We start from the raw sequence: 12,451 nt of genomic DNA on the forward strand, positions 1-12,451 counted from the left end.
TAGGTACTGCTTAATCTATTATGTTAATATGTAGTAAAACAACTATATTGTGGTGGAACTACAGGCTTATAGAGGTGCGCAGGTTTGGTGGGGTGCGGCGCTCGCTTGCCTGCGGCGCTCGCTTGCCACATACGTTAGGGAAAATTCGGCGCATGTTCTTGTTGGAATGGTGGTGGCACTACGTAGATGACCTCTTCTCCATGAATGAATAGGTTTATGTGGATTGCTTAATTGTTGGGATATCATACATGTTCCTTGGTTTACATCATACTGCTCAGCACTCTGTTGACGTCCTGGCCCGGCTCCGGCTTCTTCATCGCCTTGCTTGCAGCCGTGTGCTGCGAGAACTCCAGCCTGCCCTTTCTCCTCTTGGGTTTCTCGCTGGCTTCCTGCACGGTGTCGACTGTGCCTGCATCGTCTTTTTCTTCATCTACATGGTCTCCTCTCTTCCGCCGTGTAGCCTCGATGCCACTCGCCACCTTTCCGCGCTCCACATTCTCCAAGAAGGCCTTGTTCTCCTTCTTGTCCTGCGAGATCTCCGATCGGAGGCGTGACGCGCGCTCCGCATTCTCGTTCTGGATCTCCTCGACCAGATTGTGCCATTTGACGCCTCTCAGGTACTGGATGTTCCACACTTCATCGTGCCACCTGCCTCGTTTCTTGCCGCCCATGGTCTGCGCATTGAGGTTTTCCGCGATGAATTTGGCGTCGCGCTTGTGTTTGAATTCGACCCAGCCGTCCAGGAACAGCTTGCGACGTGTGCCGCCGTTGCGCAGGCGTTGCGCGCGCGATGTCGACGACTCAGGAGTGAGGAAGATGCGGCCGACATCGCCGTAGGGCTGGAGGAGAGACCGAAGAACGGCGGGCTTCATGAATGGTGGGACGCGCGACAGGTAGATTACGCCAGATTTGTCTTTCTTGAGTGGGGACTGGGACAGCGCTTTGCCGAGTTTCGTGGACTGTAGTCGCAATTCCGAGGGGAGGGACGCAGCGAGTTTTTCGAGATGGGCTAGTTCAGCACTCTTGGAGGCGAAATGCTTGGGCTCATCGTCGTCTTGTGCATTTTCTGCATCGTTATCTTGAGACTTCGAGTCCTCATCGCCGCCACCTGACTCCTGCTCTTCCTCTGCTTCTGAATCATGGTCTACTTTCTGGCGCTTCGATGCTGGCAGCATGCGCGCTCTGCTCTCTTCTTCGGAATCATAGCCCCTCTCCTCATCCTCGCTCTCCTCAACGTCAAGGTACTCGTTTCGTTTGCGCGTCGCCATTGCTGTGGAACTGGGTGGGTCTGCAATCTAGTATCTTCTAGATCCCAACAAGCGCGATAAATTTCCTGTGTCCAATAGTATTTGCTCTGTTTGAAAATATCCAGTCTGCTTCGAGAGAATCAGGCTGCGAAGCCGCTCGCTCGAAACTTTTGCGGAGAAGTCGCGGAGGTGAACTTTTGGGTGGGGCCCTGCTTAGTGCGTCTTGGCAGCCTGTGGCGCAACTCAGCATTAATCTGCCAGCCTTCCATCACCATTCCACCTGCACTCCTCCACTCACCCAAACACAAACACAACCCACCCACCTACCCGTCCGCGCGCGCCTAAGCGTCCATCACGAATATGGGTGGCGATCTCAACCTGAAGAAGTCATGGCATCCACATTTGCGCAAGAACCAGGAACGAGTATGGAAGGAGGAAAAGGCCGCGCTCGAGGAGCGCAAGTTGATCGACAAGCTCCGTCGAGAACGCGAGGAAGAGGCCGCAGTTGAAGAACTACAGAAACTGCAGGCCGAATCTGGGGGCAAGGTTGTGCAGCGCAGGGTCGACTGGATGTATGCTGGGCCCAGCGGCGATGCTGGCGTCACCGAAGAGCGCGAAGGCTACCTCCTTGGCAAGCGCAGGATCGACAACCTCCTCAAATCAAACGACACACAGAGTCTGCAGAAAGGCGCAGCAGTCGGGATCGGCGCCGGTAGTGATCCCAGCGCGACCTTGACCAACACCCGCGATACGCAGAAAAAGGTTCTCCAAGATCCACTGCTGATGATACAAAAGCAGAAAATGGAAATGCAGCTCAAGGCAATGAAGGACGCCCAGAAGGAAGCCAAGTACGCCGAAAAGCGGGAGAAGGAAAAGGAACGTGAGAGAAGACATCGACACAGAGACAGAGACGGCAGCAGGGACCGACACAGGGACAGGGAGAGGAGTAGAGACCGGGAACACAAACATCGCAGCCGGCACCACCACCGATCACGCTCGCCACGCAGAAGTGAAGACCGTGGGCACCGTCGCGAACACCATAGCCATCGAAGGCGATCAAAATCGCGGTCACGGTCGCCGTATCACAAGCACAGTAGCCGAAGAGATCGCACGCGCTCACCACCCAGAAGGGATGATCGTGGAGATTTCCGGGAACGCGACAGCTACCGATGGCGTGATCGCTCACCTCCCAAGAAGCAATCAGATGATGCAGAGGCCCGCCAAAGTGCGGCCGATCGTCTCGCTAGTATGCAAGCAGAAGCAACATCATTAGAGGAGCAGCGGGCTGAACGAGTTCGGCAACAAGAGATCAAGGATGCCGAGGAGGATGCGAAGCTCAAGAAAAACATGGACGGCGGACGACGCTTCATCTCCAATATCCGCGGACAGGCATCGAACATGGATCTGGGCGATGCTATTGCTCGTGGACGTCAGAACTTGAGGACGGAAGTAGATGATTAGCGTTTTGATTTCAGAGTTATTTACTCGGCTTGGTCAGCGGACAGATGGTAAATTGATACCCAGGGCAGAGTCTTGTTAATGTTGGAATTGAGATGCTAGTGATTTAGTCAATACTACTTCTACTACCCTGTATCCCAACATGTGACAAACAAAGTATTTGCAGTTTCAAACGCATGATGACCTTGCCTCAACCACTGTTCTAGATTGGAAATGCAGCCATGTCTTGGTCGAAGCCACGGAAAAAGATGGCACCAGTGCAGTTCTACGCCGGTTACACCAAGCCATTGACACGCATTGGTCCCCAAAGACTCTCATGTATGGTGCGCCAAGATGTCAATCGTCATCTGACAGTCAACGCTTTGCGCGTTCCCTGACGTCCTCTCTTCGGCCCTTTCATGATACTCTACTTGTTTAACGGCCTCTCGCCAAGTATTCGTTCAGTACAATATGTCCCAATGTTCACGCTTCCTGTCAAACATTACCTATATCTTCTTGCAGCCTAACGGATCTTATAGTATCCGTGGCATACCATCGAGGAGCATACTTCCTAAGTAATGAACTACCGCCCACCGTTCCAACCGGCGCTCGGTGCAAACAGATCTTCCATACTGTCACCGCTGCTTTTCCCCGTCTTTGAATCCTGGACACTGTACGACCTGGTCACGGCGATTTGGCGGTTCAATTTATTCTTGGCCTGCCGGCGTGCGGCGTGGTCTGCTTCTATGTCACGCAACTCAAGGTCCTTCTCGTTGTTGCGCTTCTTGGGCATTCTCAACTTGCGGCTGCTAGAGCGATTTCCGGTTCCGGTTCTGCTCGAAAGAGATAATATCCATGGCATGTGCTGCTGTATGAAGGGCTTGAGGAGCGCCGCACATGCGCAAATGACGCCTCCGTTGAGCTCCACTGTGGAGAAGATGCACGCCTTGGCGACGTTGTAAGTTGAGTCGGGGTTGCTGATCATGCTGTAGACGTATATGATGCGAACAATGGAGATGACGACGACGCTGGACGTGTTAGCATGGATTGATAGCGAATGTGCAGATTCCCTACCCAGACCCGAGTGCGAAGACCAGTGCTAGCAGGATCTTCTGTTTCAGTGGCAGTTGCAGAGCACGCAGCATCGGTATCGGCAGGCACAGAATTAAAAAGTCTGTGATGATGTTGACGCACGCCATGAAAAGATTGAGGTCAGTAAGGCATTTCTGGTCGGTATGGACTCGAGGGTTGCAGGGACCGGCAGCAACAACGGTGATGGCCAGTGAATACCCAGACACGAGAGTTGCTAACGCGTAGATACAGGCGCGGACCGTGTAATCCGGGTTGAGACGATAGTAGAGTGCCAGCAGCGAGAGCTTTGCAAGTGCAGGCGTCCAGACATAGACTACCATTATGCCAACCAGCATCTTGGTGTAGCCGGCCAGTTGTTGCGCTGTCACATTCCACAGATGCTGGCCGAAGCCGTATTGGAACGCTACAGACGCGTCAGTTGGAGTTTGCGAGTAATGGCGTGGACTTGCCTTGAAAGCCGACTACCAGCCATGCCACACACCCCAGCCAGCTGAGGACTACCAAGATATCGTCCAATCCAATCATGCGGCGGATAAAGGTCCGAGTGTACAGCCGCAACCCAAGTACCATTGTGGAGAGAATCGTCATAACGATGTATACCACGATGATCCTACTCTGAAGGTCTGTCCTCTCGCCATTGGAGCCTTGATTAGCCTCATTGGGTACAGGCAGGACACCCCCTTGTGTTGTCGTCGAAGTCATCACGCCAGCAGGATTCCGGGAGATTGCAAAAAGGAGACAAAGAGTCCAAAGCGGAAGCAGGCGAGAACTGGAGAGGGGAGGGGCATTTCCAGATCTACTGCACCCTTATCATTGCGGGGAGTTTGAGTTACCATACCAGCCATCTTGACACGAGGACACACAAAAGACGGCCGCCGGTGCGACCTTGGATGTTCAACCGTGGAACCATGAGACGCAACAGCTTGCGAAACGTCTGTGGATGCGCATCCTCTCAATACAGCCCCATTTGCAGAAAACCGGTACTTAACTTTATTAGGGCGGGAACCTGGGGAATCGATAAGAAGAGAGTGTTCAGCTCGAGTCTGGGTTGATTTCCGCCCCCTAAGTACCTCACCCATCTGCTGCCAGTCGCGATGCTACTCAGCGGATACCTACACTTGTCCCCGGAGAGGCCAAGCGCTGCAGCGACGATTCGCCTTGCCGAGATTACACATGATGACATTGGTTGCAGTTCTTCAGCAGCGGCTTCCCTCGTGCCACGCCATGCAATGAAGCGCGTCTCGGAGCATGTCGGTAGCACGATGCTCGTTCCTTTTGCAGAGAAACTAGACGGGTCTGGCCCGCTAGATAATCCGACGAGTATCGACAAGCTGGCGGCTTCACCAAACACGACCTGACCCCCAAGCCACTAGCGGGCCGTGTGCGATGCATGTACGACAAGATGCAGCAGCGTAACATTGTCATCCTCTTCTGCAGTCAGCTTCCCAGGCATGCGGCAACATGCCTGTTGTGGACACTCGGCGACAAAAACTGCAATCTAAAGACAGACATGCTTAGCAAGACGGGCTTGCATCCCTGGCGCATCCATCGGAGCTGCCGACTGGGTTCAATACAAACCCTCCTCCACGTGCGAATGTAGCCGCCCGGCAAGGCACGTTACACTCGTTCTTTGTCCACGTTTTGTAAGTACGACGAGGCCCGCCCTGCTGGATCGACCAAGCAATGCGTTTTGAATCGTCTACTGGTATATCCTGCTTCGTTCTTGCCATTCCGACAAGCCAGCTAATCGAATCAACAGGGGCAAGCAGAGGTCTGATCAACTGCAGTAAGATACGAGCGCAACTCTGTTATTTTTTTTTCACCGGCGGCTGCAACATTGGAAATCGCCTCGATACCACGAGCGCCGTGCACGACCGGGGCTTTTCCCGCAAAGAGCCATGGAGCCCATTCCTAGCTTTACTCTTGTGCTCGCTCCACTCGCCGCTGTCATCCTGCACGAGTTTGTTCTCCGGCGAGTAGAAGTCGATCATTTGGCTGTGCCAATCATCGGGTCTGCGCTGGCGACGTACTGGATCCTCGTATACTACTCGGATCTCGTCACGGCAACACTGGTGACGAGCTCGTTCTGGGTTCCGCTTTGGCTGTACATAGGAGCCTACCGTGCCTTCTTTCACCCGCTGAGAACATACCCGGGGCCGTGGGCAGCAAAGCTCTCCCGATGGTGGGCCATCAAGCAGACGTGGGACAGCGATTTGCACTACCACAGGGTACTACAGCGGTTGCAGACGCAATATGGCGATTACGTTAGGACGGGTCCGTTACAACTGACGTTATTACTTTCCCCAGACAAGCTGCTAATCCGGCCAGGACCGCGTGAACTCACCATCTTCGATGCCGAAGCCATCCAGCCCATCCTCGGGGCTCAGTCCAAAACCACAAAGGGCCCCTTCTTCGATGTCATGGAGCGATCGCTGCATCTCAACCGCGACAAGGCGTTTCACCGTCAGCGGCGCCGAACTTGGGATACGGCATTCAAGACGGCACTGCCTGCCTTTGCGCCACAGGTCGAGCACTTTACCGACCAGCTGCTTGAGCGGCTCCGCCGCGAAGAAGGTCAGCTCATCCCGCTCATCGAATACACAACGTACTACAGCTACGATGTCATGGCGGCCCTGGCATTCGGCCAGCCCATGGGCTTCATCAACGGCGACCACAGCGACATCGCCGCCAGCCTCCTCGCCACCTTCACAAAAAGCGTCACCCTCATCGGATACATGTACCACATGCCGTGGCTCATGAACACAATCGGCTCGCTCACGTCCTTTGCAGGGCCCATGAAAGAATGGCGAGACTGGAGCGTCAGTCAAATGCGCACTCGAATGCAGGTAATAATACACCCTTTCCCAGCACACACACACACACTCTCTCTCTCCCATGACAAAACTCACAGGCCCCGATACTTACCGCCATAGGTCCGCAACGCAAAACCAGATCTCATCTCACACCTGATTGCGTCGACGCCCAAAACCGCTCAGGGCCGCGACCTGCTCTACGGCGAATCGCGCCTCATCATTTCCGCAGGCAGCGAGACAACCTCGACAGCCGCAACCTTCATCCTGATGCAGCTCGCCACGCACCCAGCGCACCTCGCCGCCGTGCGCACCGAGTTCCTCGCACACGCAGCCACATACGATTGCCAGCGCGCGCTCCCCATTCTCGATTCCATCATCAACGAGTCGATGCGCATGTGGCCCTCGGTCTTCTTCGGGTCCCAGCGCGTCACGCCCGCCGGCGGTCTCCACCTGCACTCGCACTTCATCCCGGGCAACATGCTGGTGCAGATTCCGCTGTTCCCTGTTTTCCGCGACGCGCGCAATTTCGTGGCTCCCGACGAGTTTGTGCCGGAGCGCTGGACCACGCGGCCGGAGCTCGTGCGCAATAAAAGTGTGTTTATCCCCTTCTCGACTGGCCCGTATAGCTGTGCGGGTAAGGCGCTTGCGCTGATGGAGCTGAGGAGTTTGGTCGGGAGAGTCGTGGCTGAGTTTGATGTCTTTGTCCAGGAGGGCACCGATGTGCGTGCGTACTGGGAGGCCATTAGGGATAATTTTACGGCGGGCGCGCCGGGCGTGCGCGTGAGGTTTGTGAGGGCCCCGGCTACTACGGCAGTAGTGGCTTGAAGGTATGTATGTGGAGGGAAGTGCGTTATGTACGTAGTAATAATGCTGGGGATTGGGTAATTTGGCCAAGGAGTAGTCATCGGGGATTTTTTTCCTGTCTATGATTCGATTATAGGCGTAACGTAACGTAATGTAACTTACTATACAAACAAACACGGTAAATGTACATGGGGGGGGGCTCTGAAATGCCTCGCAATCAGACTGTACGCAAAGGCAGTCTCAAAAAAATAAAATCAAGCAGACTCTTAACTGGGACGGACAAAGCCGCGACTATACTCGGCCTCCCAGTCGTCCTCGTAGTCGCTTTCATCTTCAGAGTCCCAGTCGCTGCTTCCGCTCTCGTATTCGTAGTCGTCGTCGCTGTCGTCATCGTCTCGTGCCTCGCCATCATCATCATCATCTTCTTCATCAACCCACTCTTCACACCCCTCTTCACCCCCCTCGTCTCCAAAACCACATGTGCCAACTTGCACGCCACTAACCTCTGGAATCGAACGCAACCTCGCAACGTCCTCGGCATCGAGTTTTCCCATCAAAAGACCCGTGGTGTTAGCCTTTGTCATTCCCTTCTCTTCTTCCCTCTCCTCGTCTTTCCCCATACGCTGACGAACAAGACTGAGTTCCACAACAGACTCGTCACCCCGCGCATCAACGTGCTCGAAGCGCAGCACCCTGAGTGTTTTCCACAAGCCCATTTCCCGCGAAACAAGGCGTTGGATGATGATGGACGCAGGCGACATGCCCACACGGGGTACTGCTGCTGATGATGTTGACGACGAAAAAAGCGTTTCCAGGCCCCGCAGCGCCTCGAACATTTCCGTTACTTCATCCGGAGCACCATTATGCTTTTCCAGTTCCCCAACACTGCTACTGCTACTGCTTGTGGTGGTGGTGCTGCTATCTTCGACCAACCGCAAATATCTAACCCCAGCCGCATATGCTGGGTTCTCCCTCGCGGAGCGCAGAAACAAAGTCCAGCGCAGCGAAGCATGCGTCAGACTCAGATTGGTCGCAATGTGCGCCGTTGAAATGCGGCTGAGCGCATGCGCAGTCAGCGACAAATTGATGATTGCGCGGTACAAAGTGTGAGACTGGCCGTGGACGGGGTCGTTGACGCTGGCGCGATCGGGTGTGAGATGGAGGCAGATCAAATGTAGGATTGGGTCGGGGAGAGATGGTAATTTGATTAGAGACATTTTTTTTTATTCGTGGCGGTATGAAGGTGATGGCGTTTTCGATGGAGGAGGATGTGGGAAAGGGGGGATTGAAGGAAAGAATTGGAATTGGCGTCTGTTGAGGGGAGAGTTTCGCGACTGGGAGACGCGTTTCGATCATGTAAGTACGTAGACGCGTCGAGCGTGCGCTAGACTGGATGCAGTATGGTAAATGTTTCTGTAGGGGGAGGGGAGGGGGGATGTAGACTGCGGCTTGCCAATCAGAATCACATGTGCAGTAGGATCAATTTGCAGCATATGTAATCTCGTAGTTCATACTATTGCCGTAATATCAAACTCAAACTCATCGTACCAACCCGGTACGTAAATCGTGCCATGATGCCCAAACGCCGCGCTATGCTCATCAAAACCAAGATAACCTCCTCACTACAATTTGACCTTCTTGACAGGCTTCTGCTCCGACGCATCGTCCTTCTTCCGCTTGAATATGCTTTGGCTCTTCATTTGTCCCAGACCAGCCTTGTTCGCTGGCGCAGCCTTTGCCTTGAGGCCGAAACTGAGTTTGACAGGTGCTGCTTCAGCCTTTGTTTCCTCTTCCTTCTGTTCTTCAGTCGGCGAGTCGGTCTTCTTGTCTTCTGCCGACGCCGCTTCTTCCGCTGGAGGCGTGACTTGTTGCTGTATCGCTGCCTGGGCTGCCGCTCGTTTTGCTTCAATGGCCTTTTTGGCTTCCGCTTCTTCCTGCGCACGCTTCGCCATCTTCTTCAGCATCTTGTCTTCGCCGGCTCCACTCCGCGCTTCGGCAGCTTCCAACTCTGCGATTTCTTTGCGTCTGGTCACTGCTGCAGCGCTGGTGTCCCGCCATGCAATCATCAAACCATCCTTTTCGTCTTCCTTTACGTGGCAAATGCCCTCCCGTCCAAGATGTTTGGTGAATTCCGTAAGCGAGCTCCACTTGGTAGCATTCACTGCGGATCGTCAGCGCATTCCTATCGTTAAAAAAACCTGAGAAACTCACTGTGAACATGCTCCTTATCCCTAATGTATTCGTTGTAGAACTTATTCGCAGAAATCCACTGTCGCGCACGTTAGCTCTACATCATTTCCAAGCGCAAGAGGGAAATTCCACGTACCTTCTCATTATGCGCCGTCCTGAGCAGATTGATGAAATCCCTCTGGAAATCGTTGCTAAAGTTGTTGATAAACTTCTTGGGGTCCTCGCCGACAATCTGCAGGTTGCGGACGTGGCTCTCACTCTGCACATGGCACTTGAATCCGTTGGCATCGCGACACTGCTTCTGGCAGGGCTCGCACCACCAGCGCAGCCGCTGCAGCCCCTTGGACTTCATCTTGTTGGCGACCCATTTCGTGCTTCCGGCTTCCGCTTTGCCCATGGTGTGTGTCGCGGGATGTGTGTGCGTGCGGTGGATGCAGCGACGGACGTGGAGATGTGCGGACGGGGCGCTGTTGTAGTGGCGGGCGGCGCAAGGCGATGTGTTGTGGTGAGGGAAAGAGATGGGTTTGGCGTTGCGAAAGTCGTAGGGCTGACTGACTAAGAGATCGCCACCCCCGGTACGCTAAGCAGTGGATCCAGACCAGGGCTCATCATGCACGTTCCTATTGGCTGGACATGACAAATGCACATTGCAGTATTACATTGGGTGTACTTTTGTTGGATCAACAAATCGCGCGATCAAATCACTTATGCCAGGCGCACGCTCTGATCCAAAAGCGCCAGCCAGTCCTTCTTCCCAAACGGCACGTATCGATTACCATCTGGCGGCAGCCAGTACAAGCTGTCCTCACCCGTGACGGTATCCGGGTCCACACCCTCCTTCTTCAGCCTTCCCTTCTGCATCTTCATCGTGCCAGTATATTCCAGCGCCCGCGTGACCCTCAGAAAGATGGGCACCGCATACTTGGGCAACGTTGCCTTTGCGTGTTCCGCCAGGCCACCAAAGTCAAACGTCGATTCCGTCACCCCGTCAGCCATGACAATCGAGGCTGCACCAGCTCGGCCGTCATGGCCTGGCACCAAGACTCCGTAGACGTTTGCCTCGGTAATCTGGCTCCACTTTCCTATTGCGTCGGCGACTTCAGTCGTGGAAATATTCTCAGCTTTCCAGCGGAACGTATCGCCGAGTCGATCGACAAAGACGATGCGGCCGTCGGCGTCTTGCCGCAACATGTCGCCTGATTTGAACCACCTATCTTCGTCAGCTTCAAGCATGGTCATCTCGGTAGAACAAGGCTCACAAGTCGCCCTTTTCAAAGACATCGCTGATTCGCCTGCTGTGAGTCGCCGCTTCGTTGCCGTAGTAGCTCGGTACATTAGCCAGTACTTCAGGTGTAAGGCGATGCAACACCTGGCCAGGCTCATTGACACCACATCGTATTGCAAAGCCATTCTTATCTCTCATGATTTCCTCGGTGTCGACGTCCATCTTCACCAGGACTTCGCGATTCCTAAACGCCCAGGTCCAGAGCACACCGCGTAGGCCAACGCAACCAGCAGTAAAGGGTCCGGCGTTGCGGTTAATCGTCGGTCCAATCCCGTCTGTGGCGCCGTAGCCTTCTTGAATAACTGGTATGTTGAAGCGCTCGCGAAAGGGTTCCCATACGTCGGCACGCATGCCGTTGCCCCACGCCATCCTCACCTTGTGCGCCCTCTCTAATGGATGCTTGGGAGAATTCAATAGATATCGGCCTAGCTCGCCGACATACTGGATGATTACTGCTCCCGAGTTCACGACTTCAGGCCAGAAAGTCTTGTGTGAGAACTTCCTGCCCAGTACGACAGTGCTTCCAGCATAGATACTTGGTGTTGTACAGAGGCCGTGTGCAGACGCATGGTAGAGCGGCATGCATGTATACATTCTATCCGCGGGTTTGAGCCCGAGCTGATTTGCAAGTACGTAGCCAGTCAAAAGTTCGCGACCAGTGCTGATAGAGACGCCTTTAGGTAGACCTGTCGTCCCGGACGTGTACATGAGCCCTCGTGTGGACTCTAGTGTGATGTTCTCATGGCGACTGCTTGCAATGGGCGCACTCTTCGATAAAGACGCGAAGAAGGATGGATCGTAGTAGAGAATCTTGATATCTGCTTCCTCAAGTTCGGCACGGCTCGGCTCGACGTTGGCTTTGATATCAGTGTCCACGATGAGATATCTCGACTTGCACAACTAGCAGATCTGTTAGCCATAGTACGCCACCACACTAAGATGCAGAGACACACCTTTGTGCAATGAACCAATCCCGCTCCTGTTAGTTGCCAGTTTATAAAGCTCGTAGTCGCACCGATCGCGTCTAGCGCAAACCAAAGCATCAAGTACTCGGGACTGTTGCCGCCATCGATGGCGACTACTTCGCCCACCTGCACGTCCAACTCGTCAATCAACCAGGTTGCGACTCTCATGAATGCCTCGAAAAACTCCTTGTATGACCAGGTCCTGCCTTCGAAGATGAGAAAGGGGTGGTCGGGTTGCTTGCCGACTTGGTCCTCGAAAACGTGGTATACAAGGACGCGCTTCTGCGCGGCGCGATCAGCCATGAAGCGCATACATTTGCGGTACTGCGATAATCCACTGCTCATGTTCTTGACATCATGGGCTATGTGATATTTCGCGTTGAGGTAGGCTGCGAGGACTGCGGTCCCCGCCGCGCTGGCCATTATGGGAACTATCAAAGACATGAGTTGCTACTCTCGAATAAAAGGCAAAAATTGAAGTGAACTTACATGCCATTCCTCAGAAACCTGAGGTGCTCTTTCACTCTGGATCAGGGTGTAAAGAGGGTAAGCCTCTGTCTGACAGCCTCTCAACATGTCGTGCAACCTTCAAACAAGGTTTCAACCCCCCCGCGAAAT

The 12,451-nt window shown here is 54.0% G+C and overlaps 7 protein-coding genes across 7 annotated transcripts; 2 read left to right on the forward strand and 5 right to left on the reverse strand.

The window, feature by feature from the left end:
* Positions 1–226: 226 nt before the first annotated feature.
* Positions 227–1,310, reverse strand: SETTUDRAFT_165442 (uncharacterized protein; the record flags this gene model as incomplete). The annotated part of the gene is made up of 1 exon (XM_008032058.1): positions 227–1,310. A coding segment is annotated over exon 1 (1,003 nt), but the record flags the coding sequence as incomplete, so codon positions are not given.
* Positions 1,311–1,538: 228 nt separating this feature from the next.
* Positions 1,539–2,835, forward strand: SETTUDRAFT_165443 (uncharacterized protein). Its single transcript, XM_008032059.1, has one exon. The coding sequence runs from the start codon at positions 1,608–1,610 to the stop codon at positions 2,706–2,708; it is 1,101 nt and encodes a 366-aa protein (XP_008030250.1). The 5' UTR covers positions 1,539–1,607; the 3' UTR covers positions 2,709–2,835.
* Positions 2,836–3,132: 297 nt separating this feature from the next.
* Positions 3,133–4,478, reverse strand: SETTUDRAFT_173673 (uncharacterized protein; the record flags this gene model as incomplete). The annotated part of the gene is made up of 3 exons (XM_008032060.1): positions 3,133–3,712; positions 3,759–4,179; positions 4,226–4,478. The coding sequence occupies 3 exons, from the start codon at positions 4,476–4,478 to the stop codon at positions 3,268–3,270; spliced, it is 1,119 nt and encodes a 372-aa protein (XP_008030251.1). The 3' UTR covers positions 3,133–3,267.
* A 1,196-nt stretch (positions 4,479–5,674) lies between these two features.
* SETTUDRAFT_173674 (uncharacterized protein) lies at positions 5,675–7,458 on the forward strand (the record flags this gene model as incomplete). The annotated part of the gene is made up of 3 exons (XM_008032061.1): positions 5,675–6,050; positions 6,105–6,622; positions 6,710–7,458. The coding sequence occupies 3 exons, from the start codon at positions 5,675–5,677 to the stop codon at positions 7,412–7,414; spliced, it is 1,599 nt and encodes a 532-aa protein (XP_008030252.1). The 3' UTR covers positions 7,415–7,458.
* A 201-nt stretch (positions 7,459–7,659) lies between these two features.
* On the reverse strand, positions 7,660–8,802 carry SETTUDRAFT_43858 (uncharacterized protein; the record flags this gene model as incomplete). Its single annotated transcript, XM_008031957.1, has 1 exon — positions 7,660–8,802. Exon 1 carries the CDS (start codon positions 8,608–8,610, stop codon positions 7,660–7,662), a length of 951 nt encoding a protein of 316 aa, XP_008030148.1. The 5' UTR covers positions 8,611–8,802.
* Positions 8,803–8,890: 88 nt separating this feature from the next.
* On the reverse strand, positions 8,891–10,072 carry SETTUDRAFT_165445 (uncharacterized protein). Its single transcript, XM_008032062.1, has 3 exons — positions 9,720–10,072; positions 9,605–9,662; positions 8,891–9,554 (listed from the first exon to the last, which is right to left on the reverse strand). The coding sequence occupies exons 1-3, from the start codon at positions 9,978–9,980 to the stop codon at positions 9,016–9,018; spliced, it is 858 nt and encodes a 285-aa protein (XP_008030253.1). The 5' UTR covers positions 9,981–10,072; the 3' UTR covers positions 8,891–9,015.
* Positions 10,073–10,233: 161 nt separating this feature from the next.
* Positions 10,234–12,256, reverse strand: SETTUDRAFT_173676 (uncharacterized protein; the record flags this gene model as incomplete). Its single annotated transcript, XM_008032063.1, has 3 exons — positions 10,234–10,793; positions 10,843–11,768; positions 11,822–12,256. The coding sequence occupies 3 exons, from the start codon at positions 12,254–12,256 to the stop codon at positions 10,289–10,291; spliced, it is 1,866 nt and encodes a 621-aa protein (XP_008030254.1). The 3' UTR covers positions 10,234–10,288.
* Between the last annotated feature and the right edge of the window lie 195 nt (positions 12,257–12,451).

This window comes from Exserohilum turcica, assembly GCF_000359705.1.
Source record: "Exserohilum turcica Et28A unplaced genomic scaffold SETTUscaffold_7, whole genome shotgun sequence".
Classification (NCBI taxonomy): domain Eukaryota; kingdom Fungi; phylum Ascomycota; class Dothideomycetes; order Pleosporales; family Pleosporaceae; genus Exserohilum; species Exserohilum turcicum.